At 36.2% G+C, this 25,916-nt stretch overlaps 1 protein-coding gene across 3 annotated transcripts in view; it reads left to right on the forward strand.

Moving 5' to 3' along the window:
• CCDC138 (coiled-coil domain containing 138) overlaps window positions 1-25,916 on the forward strand; it is a 42,745-nt gene that overhangs the window by 7,953 nt on the left and 8,876 nt on the right. For 2 of the 3 annotated variants that reach the window (XM_075525126.1, XM_075525117.1), the window contains 8 exons: window positions 971-1,129; window positions 4,340-4,459; window positions 5,903-5,980; window positions 6,060-6,170; window positions 8,437-8,601; window positions 9,400-9,516; window positions 10,649-10,841; window positions 15,558-15,734. In XM_075525126.1, coding sequence (XP_075381241.1) covers window positions 971-1,129; window positions 4,340-4,459; window positions 5,903-5,980; window positions 6,060-6,170; window positions 8,437-8,601; window positions 9,400-9,516; window positions 10,649-10,841; window positions 15,558-15,734 — 1,120 coding nt within the window. Of the gene's footprint in view, window positions 1-970; window positions 1,130-4,339; window positions 4,460-5,902; window positions 5,981-6,059; window positions 6,171-8,436; window positions 8,602-9,399; window positions 9,517-10,648; window positions 10,842-15,557; window positions 15,745-25,916 lie in introns of all 3 variants that reach the window. The other variant, XR_012778802.1, reaches the window with a different exon arrangement.

Consider the following 25,916-nt stretch of genomic DNA (forward strand, 5'->3'; position numbering starts at 1 on the left):
AATTGCTATTACTTATATACTAAGACCTAATTACTTATATACTAAAATTATTACATATTACTATTACTTATACTAATCACAATTACTTACATACTAAAACTGTCATCATCTGCCTCTTCCCCTAAATTAATTCACTGATTTGGTAGTGGTGCTTTGACTCGCATAGTGTGTAGATCAGATAAAATTCAGCTTGAGGGAGTTTGAACACAGTGCTTCTGCATTCAAGAGGAGTGTCTTGTGACGCACTGTGGGCATGGAGGGAAACGCCTGCAACTGTTGCTTCTCCTGAGAGCATCTGAAACTATTCTCCTGACTCAAGGCGTTCAAGAGTGCTTGCCTTCATGGCCTCCTGTGAAAACCCTCCATTCTGCCTTATCTTTACTTTTCTGCTGCTGGGGAATCCCAGCAGTTCATCCCCTAGCAGGCCTAGGCCACTAACAGAAAAACCTCCTGTATGGTTTTATTCTGTAATAGCTCCCATGCTTCTGCTAGATTCCCTGCCAGGACTGTCTTTTGCAAAAATAATTTTGTATCTCTTTTTTTTTTTCCTCACTGCTTTTTCAGGGATGCTTCCCACTAATTGAAGAAACAATATAGTAATCTAATGTTCGGGGTAGACAGTTGCATCAGACTCTGTTTTGTCTTACAGTTAATACCATTATCGAAAACTTTTGGAAGCAAAAGCCTAAGTTTAATTGTCTAGGTTTATACTTGAACAACCATGTAGAGCTGAATTTGGTATTTTGGGAGGCTGAGCCATCCTGCCCTACATTGAAGTCATTTGGGTTAATGTGTGGGGAAACAACATAGATGTCTATCAGGATACTTTTAATTCGTAAACTATTGTGCAACACTGTATAATTTCACAAAAAGCTAAGCGTATCTCTGGGAGAGAAAATTCAAATTCAGTATAAATTGTGATAATTTTGTGGATTTTAAAGCTGTTTCAACATTTGTTTTCTTGATACAGAGAGAAAGTTCAGCACAGCAGGAGCATGCTTTGCAACTCCAGAAACGAGAGCATTTTCTAACAGAGCGAGAAGCATTGCTTTTTAGACATGAAGCAGCTTTGGCTAAAATAAGAGGTGTTGAGGAAGAAGTTCACACAAAATTTGGAATTATAAAAGAGGTGCAGTAATATATTTAATTAATTTATTGCTCTACATGCCATTTCACTTGTTTGTAGTTATCTTAAGTCATCACGTGTTTGCTGGGTATAATGCTTATTTCTTTAAAGTCCTTGAAATGCCCAAATGAAAGGTTTACATAAAAAGTACGAAACAATATCGATAGGACTTTGTATGGCTTCTGTTTCAGAATGGTGCATTTAGTTGTCTGATGTGTGAATACATTTTACTGTTACAATTTAGAAAAGAAAGGTAACTTATTTCTAAAATAGCAAAAACTATAAGATCAGTATTAGAGAAAAAATTGTGGTCTATCTGTAATTGTATGTAACCTAAATTAGTATCTTTGCATTAGCTGTAGTTGAAGTAGATTTCCTTGGGAAGGCTTTAAGACACAATGAGATCTTATTACATAATTATTGCAGAGAGTATTAGCAGAAAAACACTCAAAAAGTTCAAAGAAAGAAAAGATCAACCTGACTTTGGGGGTGTGGGAGGCAATGAAATGGTATGATTTCAACAACAGAAAAATGCGTTCAACAACACTGTTCTTGTGGGTGTTCGCTATTGAATTTAGGTCTTGTGAAAAGTTTTGGTTATTATCCAGAAGATCACCAAGAGAAGTCCTTAAATATATGTACTTAGTGTAAAATATAAGCTGAGAAATTAAATATCTTTGAAGTGTGCAGATAAACCTTTCCCACAAGCTGCTGAGGGAGGATAGGCTATATATTAAAAAGGGGAAAGGGGTGTCAGAGGAGTGGGACCTCAACTTTTGAACAGGGAAGGAACAGGTTAAGGTGTTAATTTAGATGTTTCAAATCTTCTGGGCTTTCAGAATGTTACACTAGTTAGAGAAATGGCTGATGAAAACCTAGGAAAAATGAGTGGTTATCCGTGAAAATTTGTGGAGGTCAAATGGAGTGTTAGAAGACTAAAAAACTGTGGTGCCTTTCTTTTCAAAAGGGAAAGAGTTGTACAGCCATCAACTTAATGCCAGTTCTCTAAATAAATAAATAAATCCTGAACCAAGCTATGAACAAACCACGGGAAGCACAATGCAGAAAACAATGCAATAAATAACTACTAGTCTATGTTAGTCATAAATGGTCAAATCAGTCTCATTTCCACTACAGCAAGGTAACGGGCATTGTTAATAGAGGAGTAGTAGTTATATATATGTCTGGACTTAATTAGAAATTTTTAATACAGGTTTGCATGGCATTTTCATAATCGTATTAGGAAAGTATAACATAGATGTAATGCAGGTGGTGTAAAGCTGTAGTGAGACAGTAGTTCACAGTAAAGTTGAAGGAATGTACCTAGTGGATTCTGGAATATCTTTTCAGTCCAGTATTATTCAGTGTTTTCAATAAGAAGTTTGATGGTGAGAAAGAGCACATTTATTAAATTTGAAGAAAATAGCAATTGAGGGGGAATTGCAAGCATACTGAAAAAGAACATTAGGATTAAAATTGATCTTGACAAATTGAAGATATGGTGGATCTGAACAAAGCCATTATACTATTCAGAAGATGTGAGTGTACAGTGTTGCACTTGAATAGAAATATTAGCTGCAGAAATAGAGGATGATGAGCGGAGGCATGGGTTCAACATACAGGGTGAATGTGCCAAGTTTCAGCTACATAAAAGGCTGCAACAAAGAGGAAGAAACTAATTTTTTTTCATGTCTGTGATAGGAGAAGTAGTAGTGGTAATAAGGGAAAGTTAGGTTAAGTATTAGGAAAAACTGGATCTAAACACAAATAGTTAAGCATAGGGACAGGTAGATTGGTAAGACTGCAGTGTTTCCAGTATTGGAGGACTTAAGAGCAGATGAGGCAAACATCTGAAAGGAGTGAAATGATATAGCTGGTTATGATATGGATGACATCACCTGATTTGCTTAGGGAAGTGGATGGCTTAGACATCCTGGCATCACCTACAACCCTATGGCTTAACAACTGAGTTGATTCTACTTACCTTTCAGATTAATAATTCTCTACTGATTCTTCCTAGAGCAGCTATTGAACTTCAGATAAAGCTCTTAACTGTGTATGTAGAAAATGGAAGTGAAACATTCCATGTGATGTCATAGGGTGCACTCAATTATATGTTGGCAATGTCTGCATGTTTATTGGTACGAAAAGGGGATCTGTCATTTCATGTCATCTTAGCCAAGTGTGGGTAGGTGCTTTAGACAAGAATGTCCTGCCCCCAGCTGTTTTGATCCTATTGACTGAAGAAGAGCAGCAGTTGAGAAAAAAGGAATTGTAGATGGCTTTTCTGTACAGCTGGAATGGAAGTTACTGTGCTTGAAGCAGAAATATAGAATCATAGAACCATAGGATATCTCAAGTTGGAAGGGACGCATAATAGAGAAGGACCTCTTCAGGGCTGACTTTCTTTAAGCTTCTACTGTGCTTTATTTTTGTCATTTGCACAGGTAGGAAGAGAGGATATGACTGGAAATGGAAAAGTAGAGAATGAGTGGTTGAATGGGTGAAGAATAGTGAATTCATGGAAGGGGAGAAATGAAAGATAGTAAGTGTATATAGCTGGAATATTTTCAGTAAAATAACACTTTGCTGTTTTATCAAATCTGAGGTACACCAGATGCACTGATGTCCAAAGAAGATTAAATCTAAAATAAGATTCAGGGGAATGAGAAAAATAGCAGTAGATACGCAGGTTGTAGTTAGTAATTCGTATGCTTGTGCTGTAAACCAGAGCAGTAGCCTAAGAGGCATAGGATTAGTTTCTTGCTCCGTGTGATTCAGAGTGAGCAAAGCCAGAAAAACTAGTTGAAACCTCAAAAGTTGCCACAAAACAGAATCACAATTTTTTGTAATTATATGGAAGAATAAGCTGTAAATAAAAGCTTTGTCATTGGTTTTATTTCACAAACCTTTCCCACATTTGACTTGTCTGAGAAATGTGCATATTGATATAATCTGTTTTGGGTGGAATCCGGAAAGAATAAGAACAATTGGCTGTGCACATTGGTTCAGTTTCTTTATAGATTCTTCTTAATATGCAGTGTGGATGTTTTTCTCACTACTGGTTGAATGTGCAAATTTGGCCATGCAGAATTACAAACTTGATCTTTGAAACTTTGTCCTATTATTTTAACACTAAAATGGAACTTAGCTTAGAATTGTTTCTGAAATAGTCTCTTGTAAATCCTGTTTTTAAATTTGGTATTTCTATAGCAACATGAGGCAGAAGTTAAACAGCTGACAGAAGCCTTGAGAGAAATAACTAAAGAAAATAGAAGGCTGAAGTCGTCATTTGACACCTTGAAGGAAATGAATGACTCTTTAAGAAAACAGGTAAAATTAGTTATTTCCTCTTATCAATAATTTTACAGGTTACAGTTAACAATTTTAAATATTTGAACAGCTTAAGTTTTCAAAATTGCTGATTTTTTGTTTCTGTAAGACAGGAATTGTATGAATGACTGAAAGTACTTTCCACACCTTTTTGTAGTACTTGAAATTTAACCTCTGATCTTTTATAGTATAAAAAAAGTTGGACTTACTCCTCTGACCCAGTAGCAACAGCTAATTGTTAGGAGAGACAAATCCACGTCCTCTGAAGCAAATTGAGAGTGGATGGAGAGAAAGAGTATTTTATAACAGAATAGAATCCACCCTGTGCTGAATTGCTGTGCTGATTCTATTAAATAAAAAGTAGAATGTGTATTTCTAACTTCATGCTTGCGCAGTATTTTCAGTTATTTTTACTAATGTTAATTAAGGCAATATTTTCTCAGTTCTTAAACTGAGACAGTGGTTCACAGTAATACAGAGGGTAAGAATTCTCATCTCACTTGACTATTAAGTCTGGCCTAAAATGCTGACACACAAATTGCTATCTAAACTATTTGACCATTGTTTATTCAGTGAATTAATTACAGTTCTGATAGTCTGAGTACAATAAAAATCTACATCAGAGCCTTATTCTTTCTCTTAGAGAAGGTCAGACCTAACTCCTAGAACGTTGATGGTTCTGGTGCAACCCATCTGTGTCTTTATTTCCCCTCACTATAAAATCTTTGCATTTCTGTGCAAACTGAGGGCTTCCATGAAAATCACGCTGTTCATTGTTGTATGCCTAGAGCATGTTTCTTATATTTAAATGGAGGTTACAGTTTCCCTCATCTTTTCTCACAGAGCAAACTGTTTTTGTAGCATGGTCAGTAACTGTTTCATTCTGCAGAGAAGAAAACTTTCACCCTCCCCATTAACACGACTGTTGGACCACTCTTGAAATGTGCGCTCCATTTTTATGTCACTTCTTCATGAAAAGTAATCAAATGTGTAGTGCCTGTATATCTAGAGAGGCACTGTAGTGCTTATTGTTCCCCTGCAAACTGAAAGGTTGGGCTGCAGGTCAACAAAGAGCTACTGCTGTCTTATTTACCCTGGAACAGGTTGCTCGGAGAGGTGGTGGAGTGTCCCACCTTGGAGATATTCAAAAGCTGTCTGGACATGGTCCTGGGCAGCCGAGACTTGGTGGCCCTGCTTGAGGTGGGGAGTTGGACCAGATGACATCCAGAGGTGCCAGCCAACCTCAGCCAGTCTGTGATTCTGTGATTTGGTGAGGAGGTGGATGTTGATTTTGTTTCTATCACTTTACATGCTCGGAAGAAAAAACTTGAACCTAAATAATTTAACTGCTCAGCAACCACATCAAATTATTTCAGTGTGATAATTAAGTCAAGAAGTGAGTTTTGAATTTACAGATACTTTAATATTTTCTGATTCTTTCAGTTAAGTGATGTAACTGAGCTGAACAAGAAGTTGGAAGGTCAAGCAAGAAAAGTACAAGCTCGTTTAGAGAATCTACAAGTAAGATTTGTTCTTATGTGTACCTGCTTCCTTTATAGGTAACAAGTGAAATATAATTCATTATTACATTTTGTTGTAGAGGAAGCATGAATTTTTAATGGTACAGAAGTCTAAGGATATATGTCAAGTGGTGCACCAAAGTAAACCTGTCAAGCAGGAAAAAGTGACGGTAACATCAAAAATTGCTAAGGTAAGAATTAGGCAAAATGAAAGATTCATTCTAAAGACATTAGGCAGTGGAACATTCTCTGTGTATCTGCTAGAAATTAGAAAATGTATCTTTCAATTTTATTTATTTTATGAGTGAATTAGTTACAGTAAGAAAAGATAGAGATTATATTGGGGGAAAAACAGGCAGATAACAAAGAATTAAGTTTGTTGCTAAAAATGTCTGTTGGATTTCATATTGTGTATGTATGTAGTGTATGTATATATTTTTATTTATATGGTATCTTTTTCTCTTCCTGTCGCATCATCTTTCATCTGTCAATTAAAATTATAACCTGCTTACACTGTAACTGGCTTCTTTCGCTGTGTCAGAGCAAATCTTAAACTTTCTGGTTGCTGCTACAGTACAGCACTGTTCTTATGAATAACACCAGCTAAAAAGTAGTCAGTCAGAGGTCTCAGATAAAGAATTTTAATGTTGTAAGCCAGAGGTGATTGTACTACTGTTATTTTTTTTGAGAAATAGTCTTTAATGAGGGAAAGAGAATAAATGTAGTGTTCATACATAGTTCCAAAATGATTACCTTGTTTTCCTTAAAATATCTTCTTACATCACTTAATGAAATGCTTTTTGTCTCCATGGTGTTCCATTTAGTAGCAAGTCCTCTGGCAGTACTCTGCCAACACCTCCCAACTGGTAATGATTTTCTCCAGCTAGAGGCTAAACTGTGAAATGGGAAAGAGACATTCACACCATCCTACTTAATTAATTAATTACATCAGATGCCTTAAAATTGTGCTGTCTATATATAGCCAACATATTTCTCTGTTTACATAGGTTTTAGTGTACTTTGGTTGCAAGTGAAATATAAACAGTATCAGTAGTTATAGTTCTGAGTGAAGAGGAAAACAGTTATCTGAAGGCAGATACAAGAAAACTTTTGAAGTCTTCAGACAACTGTTCATGCAGCTTGTTTTCAGGTACCTCTGGATATCTTTCATAGAGTATTTCACTGTAGTGTAGTACAGGGACAGAATGACAATTTCATGAAGTCTGTTCGTTTTCTAACGATGCTAGTTACCCAGTTAAATTTTAACAACAGTGGATTGTATGGTCTAGTATAGAGGTCTAGTGCATTGAAATGAGAATTTCCACATGCAAAGGACATTAAAGATTTGCTTTCTCCTGTAATTCATTTGGCCAGAATTATAAAATGGAGTGATTCTGTATGTGAAAAGATTTTTCCCAGGCCTTTTGTAACCATTTGTCTAAGTACAAAATAAATTATATGTGTATTTTTTCACACCCGGAAACCATCACAAATAGTACCTGTTCTGCAGTGGGGAGGGGAGTGTAATGTGAGAGAGAGAGAGAGAGAAACGATGCAGGGTTCTTTCTGGATCCCTATAAGAAAGGGGGGGGGGTATAAGAAAGGGATCCATGACAACAAATGGCTTAATGAAATAGCTGTTCTAATAAGATGGAATAAGAGGAGGAATATAGATAGCAAGTAAATCTTAGGTCCCTTCAGGTGCTGGGAACCTTGCGTTTATGCAGCATCAGATGGAGCCCAGGTGGGTTTTTCACAGGGCACACTGAGCAGGTCCTGTCTGTGGAGAGAAGTTCCTCCTTTTTGGTCATTCAAGCTATTATATAGTTTTCTTACAACAAAACAACTCTGTTCATGAAAGATGTTCACAGGAGAACTTCTTGTTGCCCTTTTAGACAAAGGCACGGCCTGGCAGGAGGCATGATCACCGATACCAAGTGGGAGCTGCCTTCAGGCACCTGTTACAGTGAGCTGGCTGAGTTTATCCTGTGGCCAAGCACAGGATAAACTGTGCAGTTGATTGATCTGTGCAGCACAGCACAGGCTGCACCTGCTCAGGTTAACTGTGATGTGGATCTCTGACATGTACAGTGGTTTCCGGGTCAGCATCAACACCCTCCAGCCCTTGATCCACATACAGTTTACCTTTCCCAGAGATATTATAAGTTACAGGTTATCTTAATAATATACAGGCTTCTCAAACTCTGGGTACAAGACCCAACAGAGCAGACATGGCCTGTTTAAGATCACTATTTCCTCAAATATAATGTTTTCCACAGGCTCCCAATACAGTAACTTACCTCCCAGATTTTATCAGGCATATACTCATCATCCTTTAAATTATGCATAATATTTCAGAACTAATGCACTCTCATATATTTCAGTCTGTTAGTATTTTGGCTTAGAAAAATCATTAACTTGAAAGCTGAAATATCTGATGTTGTGGATGTATTACAGCTACCATTGAATTCACAAGTTTATGAGCTCTTGACTTTTCTTATGGATTGGATCTCAGACCAGCACCTTAGCAAAATAAAAATACAAGAAGAAAGAGAGGACAGTCATAAACTTATGGTTACCCAGACCTCAAAAAAAACCTGCACCCAGGAAAGGTGTATGAAGGTAAAGGAGTTTGGATTGTTTGCTTGTGTTACTATGTTTTCGGATTTATGGCTTTTGTTAAATGATTTTGAGAATATAACAGGTCAGCCTGTTTTATTCATGCTTTGGATACAGTAATTAAAACAAAATCACTCTTAATAAGTCAGTATTAATTCCGTCAGTGAGCTATAATAGATAATTTGTCATTCGTAAAGCATACAGATAATTTTTAAGGAAAAGTGTGGTGTTCAGTCTCAACTTGAGAGTTTCAGCATTTTATTTCAAGTCACTTCTGTCAGATGATAATTTGTCTTGTGTTTTATGTGTAATACTGTACATAATTCGTTCTTTCTAAGGAGATGAACATGTCTTAATTTAAAATATTTTGATGCCTATGTTCGATATTAAAGTTTTGATTTATAACTGCTAAAAGGTGATACTATGCTATACTTTTAACAGGTTTATTGTTTTCTTTCTGGGGATTCCAAGGTTAGAAAATCAGTGAGGTGTTCAGAAAATCTTCTTTTACTGTTTTTCTTCATTATATTAACAATTTATAGCCATTGGGATTAGATTTACTGAGATTGAGCTCACATGATATATCTCCACTTTTGCATGTAAACCTCTGTAAAATTTAAAATCTGTGTATGCGTATAATTCTGTTACCTGTACTGGATCTGCCCAGTGAGTATTTGCATATGTAATCTGTTAAACTCCAAGAGAAAGTTGGGAGTTTTGTTTGTATATTTTTCACTTATGGTTAGCTTATACAGTAGTTTCACATACTGCATGTAATTTTACTTTTGTATATTTCTACAGCTTTTGCCTATAGCTACTGAGCAACTCCAGTGGATGCCATTTGTGAATCCTAAACTACACATGCCTGTGATTAAATTTATTTACTGGTCTATAAGACAGCTGGACAGTGGTATTCAGGTAAAACAAGTAGCCCTCTTGCAATATGGTTTTTTGAAAACTAAATTCCCAGAAGATATTAATGGTTTTGTGTTTTAAATACATATGAAAAGTGGATGTTTTGAGGTAGTATATACAAAAGAAACTCTGGTGTCTTTGCAAACCATAAATTCATAGTGTTTACCACAGATACATGGCACATGAAAAAATAAATTCTTTTTCAGGTTAATTTTAAATTTTGCATTGTGTATCTAAACATAGTTTTCATAAGTCCGTGATCTCTGTTGTGGTGTCTGAGCATCTCAGAAATTATATTTTTACATATGTATTTACAAAACTTTTGCACTAGAAAAGGCAATGTTTTTAGGTTCACTTTATGCATGAGATTTGTTGAAATTAATGGAAGTGTGTGGCAAAGCAGCAAAGGAATTTTGATTTTTCTGTTCTCTACTCAGTGTCTAACCACAAGACATTCCTTTACTCCCTTTGACTAGACTGCTATAAGAAAATATTTAGCAGTATAATAAAGAAAAAGACAGTAGCAGTACTGTAAAGACTCAGTATAGTGCCTAGTGCTGTGAATAGTGGTTTTGCTAAAGCAAAAGGTAGGAAACTTTGTAAATATCTTGAGTTTAAATTCAATAGGATAGTAAGCTGTTGGTTTTAGTGCTAATAAGAAACTATATTTTAAATGAGCATATTGTGAAGTTTGATTCTGAAGTAATATTTCTGTATAGTTCATGATGAAAAGTCTAATAGATCTTACCTGTACAGTGTTCTTAAGGTTCTCATTTAGACCTTCATTCTGTAGATGCTTTTACAGGATATAACTTCAGGCAACCTTACCAAATAGAGCTGACTGAAGCTGAGCTTGTTCTGGAACCAGAAGCAACTTAAATAATGCCAGCATATCAGGGGCCCTCACTAACTAGTCGCTTTGTGAAGTATGTGTTGATAAGGTGCCGTGATAATGTTGTTCAACTGCTTTTGGAACACAAAGTAGTATCTCCTATACAGATTATATTCCAATACATGGTCAAATCATTTGCTATTTAATATTTAATCGCTAGGTGGACATATGTATCTCTACACAGTCCACAGGATTTTAATGTGTTTTAATGTTTACACTGACTGTGTGCATTGTTTGAAACAGCATGCAACAATGACATCAACAATGAGGAGACTTGGCGAAGATATTTTCAAAGGCGTAGTAAGTAAGGGAAACCCACATGGTTCTTCTGAACAGTCTACAGAGAGTAAATCAAAATCAGCAGCTTTCTTTAGGAGTTCCTGCATGCCTTTGAGGTTTCTGTCAACTTTAATTGTGCTTAAAACAGTGACACAAGGTAAGTTCTGATTTTTAAAAATTTATTTATTTCAGTCATGTGCCTGGACAAAAAACATTTCAGTGATACTGCAGCATCTATTATGCTTTATTAGTGAAAAGTGGTTTTAGTTGAATTTTACTACCTTGTGAAGGAAAATATACTGCAAACAAGTATGAATCTTGCTATTATTAATTTCATGTTGGGATTTATATGTTCCTTTTAGTACGATGACTTCTTGTCAGACAAATCAACATTTCTGAAGAAGGGGAAAAGAGATGTTGGTAATTCTGTCAAACTGTCACTACAGCAGTGATTGGATTGCCAAGATCTTTACTGCATAGAATGGCACAGCTAGTTGCTATTTTATAAAGTAAGTAGCAGATTTTGCACAGTTCTAGGATTTCGCTGTCCTGTTTAAGCTGGTAGGTTGTTTACCTATCCCCTGAAGGGCTGATCAGCTGCAGTGTCAAGTGTTTCTTTTCTGTCATAGTTACAGCTTTGCTGCATTTATCTTTATAGATAAATCTGATGTTCGTAGGTATTTCTGATGTGTCTGTGGTCACATATAGAAAGCCACTTGTGTAGTGGATTATAATTGTTAGATTGAGTTGTGATACAATGTATGTCCTGAAATTGCTTTGTCCCTTGGTCTAAGTTTAGTATACAGTTCATACTCCAGCCCTTACCTGTCTGCTGCTTCCCTCTTCTCCTACCAAGTCTGGCACTGCAAATGGTTACCGCTAAAACATTATCAACATTGAAAAATGCTGCTCTATGAAATTGTCAGTTCTTGATATGATTGTCCATTCAGATTTCGCTGTTAAATGGACTCATTTACAAAGGCACCATGTTCTCTTTATGTAAAAATGTTTTAGCTTCAAAGCCACCTGTCTAGCATGAAAAGTGGCCTTTTTATCCAAAATCTTCCTAAATTCCTATGTTGATGTAGTATAGTAATGTACTTTGTCAACATGGCAAAAGCAAACAAGGTCATATCCAGGAGATAACACAGCTCTGAAAACAGTGATTTCTGCTTCAGGTTGTAACAGGTTACTCCACTTGTGCAGTCTTCAAGATGCTGTGGCAAATCTTCTTAGTGAGGCCTTCTTTGAAAACAGATATGATCTGAAAAGACTAAAACCTTTTCTTTAAAGTAATGACAAAAATGGACTGTTTCTTGTGAGCTCTGAGTGTTGAGCACACTATAAGAAGACGCACAAGTTCAGATGTTAATGCTTTCCTTCCTTATCCTTTTGACACAGAGATTGGTGTACATTTTTCTGTCAGAACCCAGAGAAGAAAAACCTTCAATCAATCTGATTTATAGACATATTTTAAAATTAACTAGATTAATTAGATTAGATTAACTTTGGTCATTTAAACAAATTCTTACCTATTTCTAATTTATATATGACTTCTTTGAAAACTTCAGCAGTAGTACTTAATCTGAATTATGCTTGAAGGTTCTTCATTCGTAAATCTGCAGATTTGATGAGTAATCCGAAAGAATGTCTTAATTTGACTTCTGTTATTAGCTTTCTCTTTTGACTTAATTGTTTTAATTCAGTAATGGTTTCAATGATTGCTATGAAGCAATTTTGTTCACCTATGCAAAAAGAGTCCATCAGCATAAAAGCAACAGAGTTGATAGGTCCCCTCTGAATCCTAAATGCAATATAATTGCCACATATTATCAAGTTGAGCTTCTGACTATATAAAGACTTGATTTTATGTGTATTTATTTCTTTGGGGAAAAAAAGAAAAATTCAAATATCCTCTTAAACACTATAGTCCAGACAGCCTTCAATGTCTGTTAGGGGATTATTGTATCTGAAACAGCTACATCATTTTCAGCTCACGCTTCTGCCTTTTGTTAACCAAAAAGAATCGGGGGGGTGTGTAAGGGAGCATCACAGGGTGAGTGACTCTTCCCTTTCGCTGTGAGGTTTTTTTTCTGTTTCCAGTTTGTTCCCAGGTTTCTCCCACCTTTCACACTAGCAGAAGATGTATAATAGTAGTGTAAAGTAGAATTCTCTACTTCAAACCTATATAATTTTGTGTTGGCAAAAAAATAGGGGAAACTGGGTCTTCCCTGCTTCATGGGAGAGGGAGAAGGTAAAGGTTTCAAAGACACTACGAGTTAACAAGAATCAGATTGTGTCTGGACAGGGTGAGACCAAACCTGTGGAAAATACATCTCAAAGAACAGAGTAACTGTTCTCTCAGCTGAGTTGTTAACTGCTGCCTTCAGTTATGAAACCTTTTCTCTCTTCAAGGGAAATACGGAACAAGAGGTGTTGCACATCCTTATGGAAGTCAGGCAGAAAACACTGATTATATACCATTAAGAGCAGGTGTAAGAGGTGATCACTGCCTACCCGCAGCAACTTAGGAGTACTGTGGTGCTGCTTAACTGGAATTTTCTGCAAGAATAAGTCTTACAAAGATAGCATAAGAATGAACGTATCTATAACCCTTTTCCAACTCTTTGTGATACTAAGCTCTTATTTTTCCCTTTTCAAAGACATTTTAAAAGCACAGATTGTTCTGATGGCAAATAATTGTTCAGTGGAGTTACGACTATGAGCAATCTGATCTAACTTCAGAGCTAGTCCTGCTTTGGGCAGGAGGTTCCAACCTAAATTATTCCATGATTCTATTTTTGCTATCTTTTGTTCTTGTTATCCCACAAGTGTGATGTCGTTTACCCGGTGTGCAAGACGCCAATATAAACACAAGGCAGAGGTATTTTGTTTCATGTCTGCGCAGAGATGGGTGCTAGGAGGTAGTTCCACAAAGCTAGCACAAAATTGGGTCATACAGGTACAGTATTTATACAGTATAGTTATGCATATTGTAAGTAATTACACAAAGCAGTTTTCTATTGGTCTACATTTCTCTTATTTCAACTTAAAGCTACAGTGCTACTTTAATATTCTGCGCATGCTCAAAGGTGAGGGGTCTCTGCTTGGGCCGGGGTCTCCAGCTCAAGGGGTGTGACTTTTAGTATTATAATGAGGATAGTTCACGTGAGGGTGCTTCTTATCACACTTCTACTAGTTGTTTCAGATGGTTCCCAAAACATCTTAATTAGCTTACATATTTCTCCAGGATGTGCTTTTCTCCCAAGGACAGTAATTCTTGTTTAGATGTTCCACTTTCCAGCCTGAATCCCCCTTATCAGCTTTACGTAAGCCCTGGCCTTCCACCAGCTCCTGTTAGACTACACTGTTAGTCTACATTCTCAGAATGGTTTGTATTTTAAAATGTTTTTACTAGTAACACATCCCCTCTGCTAGTAACACAAAGAGATGGAGACAGGTTACAGAGATGTTAATTTTCAAGGTGATCCTGAAAAACCATGCCAGATTGTCAGAATCAGATGCCTACTTTGGAATCTGATTTTTTTTTCAGTCTCTTGCATGAAATATGTTATGAATTTTGGGCTATTTCTTAGAAAGCAGAGATCCACATCACAAAATTATTGCAATCTGTGACACTCCGACTGACACTGATCAGGGATGCCAAAGGTTTTAAATCCGCAGATAAGGAACAGTGTTCTTGTTCATGGAAGTCATCCTTCTGGATTAGATGGTTAAGCAGATTAGTATGTCTTTATGCTTAACTGACCTGTGCAGTATTTATATTGTATTTACAGTAAAAACAGGATTTAAGCATGGTGGAAAGCCACTCTGACATCATTAGTGAACACGTACAGTATTTCAGCTGTTGGAGGGAAGTATTTCAGCCAAGATATTTTGGTGAAGCATGATAATTACTCTTAAATTGAGACTCACATTTGTAGAAATGTTTGATAAAAACGATGCAAAAAGAATTGTAATACAAAAAATAGTTATTGCAGAGACTGACTTACCCTAAGCAGATGAACGCTTAGGGTTGAATGAATGAATCAGTTTAGCTTCCCATGGTTGCTTTTTACTGCTGGCTTCTATACCATGGGAAATACGATCTGTTGTTAAAAATATGTCGAATATCACTGTGTATGAATTCTGATCACTCTGACCACATGGCACTAATGATCTAGCGATAAGGTACCACATTTGATTTGAACATAATATCCCATTTCCTTCAAAATGTCAGTATCCAGCAGATGGCACTGTAGTTAAACTTTTGCTACGGGATAAATTGTTTCCTTATACTTAATTTTCTGCACTCTAGATTATCAATGCTATTCCAAAATACTGAGAAAGATTTGACATCAGAAAATTAAGCAAATTAGATTGGTTCACTTAATCTACATTCTTCGTATAATTTAGTGCACTCCACAACGGATAAGTATATAAAACGTATGCACCGAAACTTAAACTACAGCTTTTTATAGAAAGGAACAGGAGTAGTTGCTCTCATTAAAGTAATTTCTCTTATTCAGACAAATCAGCCCTTGAGTCCTTTGATAGAGGTTTCCCAGATGTTGAAACCAACAGTGTCTCAAACTATGCAAGCTTGTAATTTCTTTCCTCTTAAGCAAAATATTAGAAGGGCTTTATATTCAATGTATTAGTTGTAGTTAGTCGTCTTCTCCACTCACAACAAATTGTTAAGGAATAAAAACAGGCAGAGGATGTCTTTAAATAAAAATTAAATTTAGTCTTTTCAACCATTTAACTTTTAAGTATATATCTGCAACAGTAACTCTCAGGATAGCTGTTCACATATTGCTTAATGGAACTATGATTACAGAAGTTTTATTGCCTGTATTCTGATATCTTTCAGTGGATTACCTGGCTCAAGCATTTGATTCCCTTCGCATAGACTTGAAGACAGATGAAGGGAAGGCCTTATTTTTGGAATACCAATGTGTACCTGTCATATTAAGTCACTTAAAAGTATCCCGTAGAGGTCTGCTTTCCAGTGCTCTTGATGGATTACTTCAGATGACCATGGAATCTGGTAAATCTGGGTAATTAAAAAAAAAAAAAGTTGAAAACAGGTGAAGTAAGCATAAATACAACATAAAAACAGCATGGTTCTTCTGTATAAATAATCTAATCTAGTATAAGCATTCATTTGTATCATGTAAATTCATTAGAGTCATAAAATGTATTTCTGAATTGTTTGTCTCTTCCTCAGTTGTCTTGTCTTTTCTTCTCCCTCTCAGCACCTATGCTTTATATTTTGTCCTGGTTACTTTCTTATTTATTGGTGTGAAGTTTTTTGTTGCTATTTTTGGTTTGGCTGTTCAGTTAATACCACTGTTTTACCTTGCTGATGTGTTTCTTTGAAGTCAGGCTGTGCCAGGGAAGCCATATCATGAAAACCTGCCAGCAGGTGGAGATAAAAAATAGGCTTTATCGAAATTCTTTTTCTAGTTTGAATGAACAGTTCACGCCCAGTCATTTTTCACTTTCTAATAATTGGAAATGGCATTTCTAGAAGAGATGGCTATGTTCTGCTGAATTTTACTGTGCTGTGTCCCTATAAAAGGGTTAATAACCTCATTTGTCACAGCGCTTTTCCGAGTGATACAGGCTAAGAATCGGCTGATAACCAACTGGATGAACACGAAAGTAGTGAGGCATTCCAGTGCCATGTTGAATAAACCTTGTGACTGTTTTTTTAAAAAGATAAAAATCACTCCCTGCCTTTTAGAACAGAAAAGGGGAAGGGACTGCTGCTATTTTTGAAATTTATATTGTTATTTTGGGAGTATTTTGTTACCATATATTGTAGTGGTAAAAATAGAAAGCATGATTTGGGATGGAACAGCACTGAGTTAAAAGCCATTTTATAGCGAGATAAGTGTCAGAAAGGTTTAATTAAAGTTTTATTCTTCCTTGCAGACTCTTTTTCTGGCCATGTAGTTAGTGTAGTCTTACACTAAAGTGTTCTTCCTAATAGTCATGACTATGATTGGTAAAGTGATTGGGAAAGAGGTAGTCATATGCACAAAAGTAACCTAAGCAAGGTGGATGGTGTGTGGTATTACTTCGGGTAATGCCAGTAACAGTACATCTTCTGTTACCTAGCAGTAGTCGTTCTGATATGCTAGATGCCTGCAGTTTGTAGAATAGTGGAGGTATGTCATGAGAGACTCATTTTTGCCTTGTTGCTTCTCAGAGAAGATGTATATATGTGAAATCAGAGAAGGAGGAGTAATCTTTAACTGAATTGACATTTAATTGAGAATTTATTTCTCAGCAACTGGATAGAAAGCCTTATGGAGAGCCTTTCTCTTTGGTAGAATAAATTGCCAGAGCACAAGTTATAGGCATGTTCTGCTCTTTTCTAATACATAATGTTTTGCAAGAAATTGTTAACAATGAGAAGTAGTATTGTTGATGGGAAATTGTGTTTTCATTCCTTTGTAAGTTTCCTATTAAAAAGTCATTAAAAGACAAACTAGAAGACAGCAGTGGATATTCAGAGGGCTCTCTGTGTTAGATTAAAACAGGAATTTATGCTCAATTTTAAAGCTCTATTGGTGTGCAGCCTTAAATATGAAGTCATAGGTAGCTGGCCATATGCTAAAATATGAAATCACATTACCCAAAAAGACAGCATTTGACCAACAGAAGGCAAAGTCTAAGCTTTTATTTCTTTCCTGTAAGGTATGCAATCCTAGGCATTATTTCAATTTACTGCAATAATTTTCTGGCTCTATAGGAGTATTGCAATAGTTTTGTTCAAAAATGTTACCTTTACAGCTGAAGTGATTAAAAATTAAGTTGGAAGAAAAGCCAGTGCTTTATTTTTTTCCGGATGTTCTTTTCTATAACTTAATTTTTTAAGTTTTAATTTTTTTGTGAAGTATTTTTACAGATTCAAATTTTAGTTGTCCAGACTGAAACAAGTGAATCAGATATGAAATAACTATGTTGCACTACTCCTCCCTGTAACTGTATGTACCTTTTGTTATAGTAAGCAATGGATGCTAATGGTTCTGTACAGTCCAGGCCTGTCTGAGGTCCTCATATAGGTTCTCTTCCCTGTAAGAAATTATCTTCCTCATGTTCCAGAAATGCAGCCTAGATTTTCCTCATATATTAAGGAAAATTAGTTAAACTGCATATGAAGAAAGTACCTGCTGGTTTAAGATGGGTATTTCTGTGCTTTGATAGAAATTATAACAAGAGAGTCTGCAGTACTGCTTAAGCCCATTGACTAATTTGGTTTTGGTATGCACATTTTCAGATTTTAGATCAGTATCATTGCTTTTGGCTTCATAGTATGGCATTTTGCCTTAATGGCAAATTAAACTGAATAGTCTAACTGCTGTGCATCTGACTGGCACACAGCCTTTCATGCACTCCCTCTCCATTTCTGTTCAGGAGTTTGTCATCAAGAAGCTAGGAGAGTCCTGTTACCACCATTTCAATGGGAAATGGTGGAGGACTGAAAGGTAACATTCTTCAGTACTTTTTTTCTCTGTCTACCTATGATGTCATTATTGTATGCTTGTCATGATTATGGCGTCTCCTGGCCAGCATATCCTGAGCTGGCATCTCCTGGCCAGCTCAGGATATGCGTTCATACGCAATATCTCGTACTGGTCTGATTGTTGCCGCCTTCTGTTAGATCTTTTTTTCACAAGGAAGAGAAGGATCAGCAGACAGAAGTGGAGGAATATTAATTCTAGAGTGATTCAGTTGTCTGAGAAAGCTTGCTAGATCATAAGGTGGTCCAGAGGATGGCTTCAGGACATTTCAAAACCTGAAAAAAATGTATGAAGTGAGATTCTTCAGTTCCTCCTGGAAATTGTGGCCAGAAAGCCAAATAGTGTGTTAAATGTTCTGTACTCTTTTTTGCCTGGTAGGCTGGGAATAACATTTAACAAGGAATTTTTTGGTAATAGAACTGCAGTATCATTTTTTGGCACTTTATAGAGATGCCATGATTCTTTCTAGGGCTTTCTTTGCACTAGGTCAGCATCTCATGGCTACTATTTGGGAAAGATTAAAGCAACAAGGATCACTTAAAATAAGTTTAGTTTTAAAAAAGAAAAAAAATAAAAAGGACAGTAAACCAGGATTTGTTTGGCAAGATCTACTTCTCTGTCATTCTCTAAATGTGTGTTGACACTCACCATGTGCTTCTGTCAAGGTAAGGCTAATGTTAGTAAAACAGGTTGTCTATTTATAAAAAGACTCCCACAGAGTGGTGGGAAGAAGTAAAATCTATATGGTGAGAGGCAGCTGATAGCCAAAATCTCTGGGTATCATGCCACCTTGTATGCAATGTGCCCGCACATGGTTTTGGATTTTTGGGCACATCCATGCCCTTAAGACTGTGGCTGATGAAGATAACTATCAGGGTTTGAGTTCAAGTCATAAAAAATACTTCATTTAAAGATCAGTACCCTTTCAGTTCAAAGGCTAATGAAGCTCTTTGCTCATTAAGAATTCGTAGCTCCTCTGTGTTTTCAGTGAGCTTATGCATTCCAGTCTGAAGGAAGAAGCAGATGATGGTTTTTTTGCACTGCACAACTTGGTTGTGTGAGGTACAAAGGAAAAAGCGTAGGTTACTACACCAAATGACCCTTACACAACTTCTAGTAACAGACTTTCTTTCAGGAAACCTGACTTGGAATCTCCAGGTCTAATGAGAGCAAGAAAGTGTGAGCAGTAAATTTTACAGATAGTTTCAGTGAATTTGTGCTCTTGCATTGCCTTTCCCGTCCACGCCTTCATGACAAGGTACTGTTGAAGCAACATCTGAATGTTTGCTTAGATGACAGAAGAGCGGAAAAGGTAACCTTGTAATCAGGGATTAGGCATTTCATTCCTACTCCAAAGACAAAAGGGAAATATCAGCTTATTTTGACCCCCTTTGTGTCGAGAGGTCTATCCATTTGCATTCTTAATGGTAAAACCATTTGTCATCATTTCCTCATTAGAGCCACAAGATTGAGCTATCAACCTTCAAGGTGCTCTTTTTGGTTCATCTCTTAGTATTACTTCAGATTCCAGATTGGAACATTTTTGGTCACTACTAGGATCTGGGTTTACTGTTTAATCTTTTTGATTCCAGGTTAGTGAGAGCTTACCATATTCCACAGGAATGATGCCAGTCTAGTAGATCTCATAAACCAGCTGCAAGCTCATTTAAAACTACAAATAAAAATATGCCTGAGGTCCACAGCTTCATGAAAAGTTTGTCTGAGTTGACATGTACTCTGTACAAGAGCAGATAACACCAGTGTACCTGTCCAGCTAGGCCATAGGAACACGGTGGTCTTAACACCACAGGAATTCGGTGAAGAAATGATTAAGACTTCTGGTACCCTTGGGAAGCTTATTTGTGTAGGTTTCTTGAAACTTAGATGCATCATCATAGGATACAAAGCTCCAGAGCCCATGTTATAGTATACAATACAGTCGCATTATTTCTTGGAAGGGTTCAAGTTATGTGTATTTATCAAATTGGGATCTCAAATCGCATATGTGTCACCAGACTACATTATGTTTTAGGTATCAGAACTTGGATAGTATTCCAGCTGCACAGGCATTTCCCAGACATCAGTGATTTTTCACGCCATTGTATAATTCTGAAGTATAGTGCCAGCCAAAAATAATCTCACCATTTTGTCCCAGTCGTTAACATTTTTGGAACTGTAACAGTATGTCACGGATACAGAATATATATATATATGCCAATCTTGTTTGCCTCACCTCTTCTACAGAAATCTTAAAGCCTAAGGGTAAAATGTTACACTGATTACTGTTCTTGTAAAATACCAAAACATTCATAGTTGGAACAAAGGCTGACTTTTAAATGTCAGGGGTGAAAAAAGTTGAGGTTAGCTTCGGCCAGTTCCTCAGGGCGTAAGAGTGAGAGGAGAGGAGCTGCTAGGATATTATGCAGTAATTTCAGAGAGTTTGCTTTGTGTCCAGAGAACTTCAGTTTCAGCTTACTTTCATGCTGTAATAGGTTTGGGGTTTTTTTCCCCCATCTTCCACAGTGCTTCTGTGGATTCTGTTCGCTACTTTTACTGTTACTACATTTGAGGAAAGAAACTTTGCAACTGAGTGAAGTCCTTACCTAACCATTTGCTTTCTGTTAGCAAATACTTGCTTCATTTAACCTATGCTAGAAACGTGGTAAGTAGCTGAAATTAAGGTGTAAGTAATTGCTAGGGTAAATAATATAATTTTAAATAACTTATGTTTTATTTCATGTCATTTGCATGCTGGAGTGATCCTTTTCCTTTGGATGAGCTCAGTGGCCTAAGTTGAAGTCTAGTTGGTTTAGTCTGCTATCTTCAGTGGAAGTAGTAGGCTGCTTATAAATTCCACAGTTGGGAGAGTTAACAGCTTGTTATGAACCTGACAGAAAGTCAACTCAACAAAGATATTTTACCCCTTTTCTCTTACTACATTCTGCTAATATTTTTGTCTAAAAATGTCCATAATTGTGTGTAAAGTGGTAATATTTCAACCTGTTCAGTCCTCTATTTTAAATGTACTTTCCAATAGCTGATACATGTGAACACGGCATTGAAGCAGTGGTTTAGCTATATTTTCACTGTAGCTATCTCATCAGTGCTGGTTTTGTTTCGTCAGATGGGATGAGTGCCAGTTCAGGTTTATCCTTTTCAATCTCATTTGACTCTCCATACCCATTACCAGAATTTCAATCCATGTTTATTTTCTGGAGGATGCCCATCTTTCCTTTGCTGCAAAGATTGACTGATAAAAGCAGAATCAAGGGAGCAAGTCCTGCAGTCTTTTTTTAATGGTGGTGGTTTTTTGCTTGAATCTGGGGCTTCAGGTGAGTGCCATAAAATTCAACTTGATCCTTCTTTTGGTCTTTGAAACTAATGAGTGGTCTATAAAGACATCCTTCTCGCTTCCCATTGAGTAAAAGGGAAGACATATATTCCTGCTGATTTGACAGGGAAGAAAGATTTCAGTACCAAGGCTTTTGAAGGTTTCCTTACCTTAGTTAAGGAAAGCAGGCTACCAAGCCATGATGTTTGGTTTTTAGTCCCATCTCTAAGCTATGAACTTGTCTGAAGGTAGAAGTAAGAACAAAACCTTCTCTGATAGTATTGTCACAGAAAGTAGATTTAGTATCTTGATAAACTCTGAATGTGCTCGGTGATAGATTTCCACAAATGCAGTGCTCTGGCCACCTTTGAAATTTTGGGAGCAAAATGTATTAGCTGCTAAATACTGATATGTTTCAGTTTAGTTGAATGGTTTATAATGTATTTATTGCTTAAAAAAGCTTTTACCATTTCCCATTTAAATTACTATTAAAATTAATGTTTAATCATTGAAGTTACTTCTAATCATCCAGATTGTTATAGTATGACACCAGTGACTTCCAGGGCACCTTCATACCCCAAAGTTCTTTCCCTATGACTACAAATTTCTTTTCTCAGCAGATCTTGTTTCTAGGACAGTAGTTGCGACACACTGTTCAAGAGAATTCCTGGATGCCAGACATAAAATGTTTTCTGGAAACAATCTAGTAATAAGTAGCATGACCTCAGCAAGAAAATTTGTTCTGTGGGTGTTGAAGAACATCACATCATTGGTATTAAATCACCCTGTAGTGGAATACCTGTCATATACAATCTTGTTCAATACTGTTGTTCCTGTCTTCTTGCTTCTCACACAGCTTACTGTGGGTTTTTTTACCTGTGAATCAGTTAAAAGGGTTGCAACGGATGTAGTGAGTTTATAGTCACCTATCAAAAATACCATTGTTGAACTGTAGTCTGATTCATGCTTGATTTGAGATCTGCTATTAGCAGAGAGCTGCCTGTCTCAGTTTCACCCTTAGCACTTTTACACAAAGACAGCATATGTCTTAAATTCCTCATGCAGTGATAGCTGACTTCTGTCACGTAGATTAGTAGGTTCCTTTTCCCAGTCTTATGTTCATTCAAGTAAATCAAAACTTACTTGCTCATTAGCCATTACAAAGCACTGGCCTTTGCTTTAAATAAAGCTTACGTTTACTTTGTCTTCAAGCTTACTTCTGTTTTACAGAGAGAATATTTTGCATTAGTGTGTACATATTCACAAATTGAGATGACTGCATATTGAAAAAAAAATCTCTAAATTACTCTCTTATGCTTGCTGTGAGTTAAGGCACGTTGTGGTGGGTCTTAAGTATGATTTCTTAACCATATTAACATCACTTAAGATTTTTAGTAACTGCAAAATGAGCTGTATTTACACATTCACTGAATCGTACTTCTAATTTTTTTTGTAAGAAAATATTGTGGTCATGGATAACCAAGTTTGTGTCCAGATTTACTCATCTCATAGGGAAGTTAATCAAGCCAGTGGAGATAAAAAGATTCAGTTTACAAGTAAATAATCACAACTTCTTACTATGGAGACAATTTTTTATGTGGACTGCTTATATGCACGCTCCCTCTCTTCCTTTGAGTTGGAATGCTTCCATAACTAATGCTAGGTATTCCACAATTCACACTGTTCTACAGGTACTTCTAAAAAGTCTATGGTCAGAATCTGTCAGGGAAACCCAAACCAGCTCCTTTATTTTTTTTCTTGAGTCTTAGCATTTTGAGACTTTAAAGACTACAAGTAGTGAAGGTATGGAGTAAAAAATGCCTGCATGCTTAAACAGATTAAAATTTAACTGTATTTTTCAGCATATTATCTTTATGGGTAACTGTTTGCAGGATTGAGATGTTTCACATGAGCTTATTCTGCAGTACTGAAAGGGTAAAAATGTCAGTTCTGTGAATACCATGCTAAGGTAGGATTCCCCCTCACCTGTGTGAAAGGCAGATGTGAAATTATCCTGAGGAACTGTATAGCCAAAGGAATGATTTACAGCTTATGTGGGATAAACATTGAAATACAAACCATTTAAAAAGAAATCCTTCCTTTATTATCCTGTCTTACCTTTGTAATTTTTTTATTCATTCTTCTGAAAACAGTGAATAATTATGTTGTATTAATGGATGTTTTAGTTTAATATTCTAAACATAGATAAGTATCTCTAACTGTTAAACGCAGCCTATGATAATGTTAGGACCAACCTGTATACTTGCTGAAAGTAAGAAAGTACACCAAAAATTTGCACACATTTTTGTTAATTAATTGCAAGCTTGGTTTGAATACTTTGATTTTGGTGAAATACATGTTTACAGGTTTTAAAAATGAATGCAGTAAATGGAATAATGTCATTTGATTTCTGCTGAAGTAATAGTAGCCTTCGCTCTAATAAGAAAACATGTTCTCGTCATTATTTTCTTCTTGTTCTAGTAAAAGTTGTGTAATGCTTAGCGATTCTGAATTTTGGACCCGTCTCATGCATTCCAAAGTAAGAAATAAAAGGGACCATTAAATAGAAACTTACATAGAGCCCAGTAGCCACTATGTAAGTAAAGTTTCACTGGTCTTTCAGGGTAATACTGTACTTCATAAGCAGCATACCATTTTGAAGGTAGATGTGAATGCTAACTTTTTAAAAGTATTTGATGTAAAAAGGAGTTGTTTATATCAGTACTTGGATATACACATCCCTTTTCAAGTCAGTTTAATTTACGAAATCTTTAGAACAGTAAAGTTTATTCAAGTAGGATCTTGTTTGCTCTTATTTACTAAACTTGCATTTTTTTATAAACAGTTTACAGTTTTAGAGCTTTCTGTAAAATGGCTTAATTTAAAACAACTAAAGTATGATTAATTAGAAAAAAATATTTTTAATACACTTTTTTATTTTGTATTTGACTAGGAGAACTACTGTACGTATTAGCTGACTTTTCTTTGTAACCTTCAAGCTGAATTTAGAGCAATGTCATAATTGAAATAATTTCATAAAGAGAGGCTTTTTTTGGGAGTAGATAGTACAATTTGTGCAGTTTGAGTAACATCTATGCATTGTCAGAGTTCAGACTTTATCTACCTGCTTACTTGCAATCTGACGTTACAGAATTACAGGTCATGTCAGGTTAGGTTTATTTATGTAAAGGCTTCCTTATTTGAGTTTGTCATTGTGTTTGAAATACTGTGCTTAGTACTGAGCTGGTTATTACAGGAGTGGAGATATGGGAGCAGGGGCAGGCGAGCTGACAGAAAAAGTGTTGGAACAAAGCTCCTTTAGGTGCCCTCTGTGAGAGAGAGTTGTGATTCCTTCAGTGATTCTGGTAGTTCTCTAGGCTTTTTTTTGTTTCTTGAACAAAGTAACCCATAATAGTGCATAGCTTCAGTTTATAATGCTATCTAGGTTATTTGTAAAACGGTGTTTTTCTGTCTCTCTCAGGCCTCATCAGAATCGGTCTTTAATGGTTAGACCATGTTGGTTGCTCATAGACGTACTGAGTTCAATTAGCACACCAAAAGATTTCATCCTCTGATGTTTCTAATCAATGATTTTCCAGGCAAAATGTTTGTTGTTTCTTAGTGTATTGTCTTTATGCTTCTGCTATTCTAGCAAGTAAGATAATTCTATTTTTCGTGTATTTTATACCTGTAGCTTCTAAATGGGCAGTTCCAGCATGGAATTTCATTAGACTACTCCTGTTTTCATGCCACAGTCATTAATTAATACACTAAATAAGCACAATTGCAAAAATCAGTATTTAAAACTAAAGTTCACTTTTCAGGGCAAAGTGTTTTGCTTTGCTTTTAGCCAATTCCTTACACTACACGCCTTCCAGTCCTTCTACTAACCCCATCTTCTCCACTATAATATCACATGTGTTGCTTTATCAAACGGTATTGAAGTCTAGCCGAGTTATAACTGCTGTAGCATTTATTTACCAAACAAAATTATCTGACTACTCTGACACAACATACCTATAGTTCCTATACACATACTTATAGATAAACCCATCATATACTTTATTTCATTTTTTATTTGTCTCCTTTACTTCCTGAAAATATCTTTAGAGTCTTGCTGAAGGGCACATGTGTTCAGATTGCCGTTTTATTATCCAAATCCAACATATATATATATTACATTGGCTACTCTCTCTTCACGAAGTGCTGCTTCCTGACTTGTTAGCAACAATTGTTTAACTCTTCTTGTAATAAAATTGAGGCAACGTTTCTTTCAGAATCCTGAAGTCTGTTCTGGTGTCCCTGACTAAAGGACTCGTTTGGAATTACAACTTTGGGGGACTTTTTTTTGTCCCTTTTATCAAGA

This window comes from Mycteria americana, chromosome 1, assembly GCF_035582795.1.
Source record: "Mycteria americana isolate JAX WOST 10 ecotype Jacksonville Zoo and Gardens chromosome 1, USCA_MyAme_1.0, whole genome shotgun sequence".
Lineage (NCBI taxonomy): Eukaryota > Metazoa > Chordata > Aves > Ciconiiformes > Ciconiidae > Mycteria > Mycteria americana.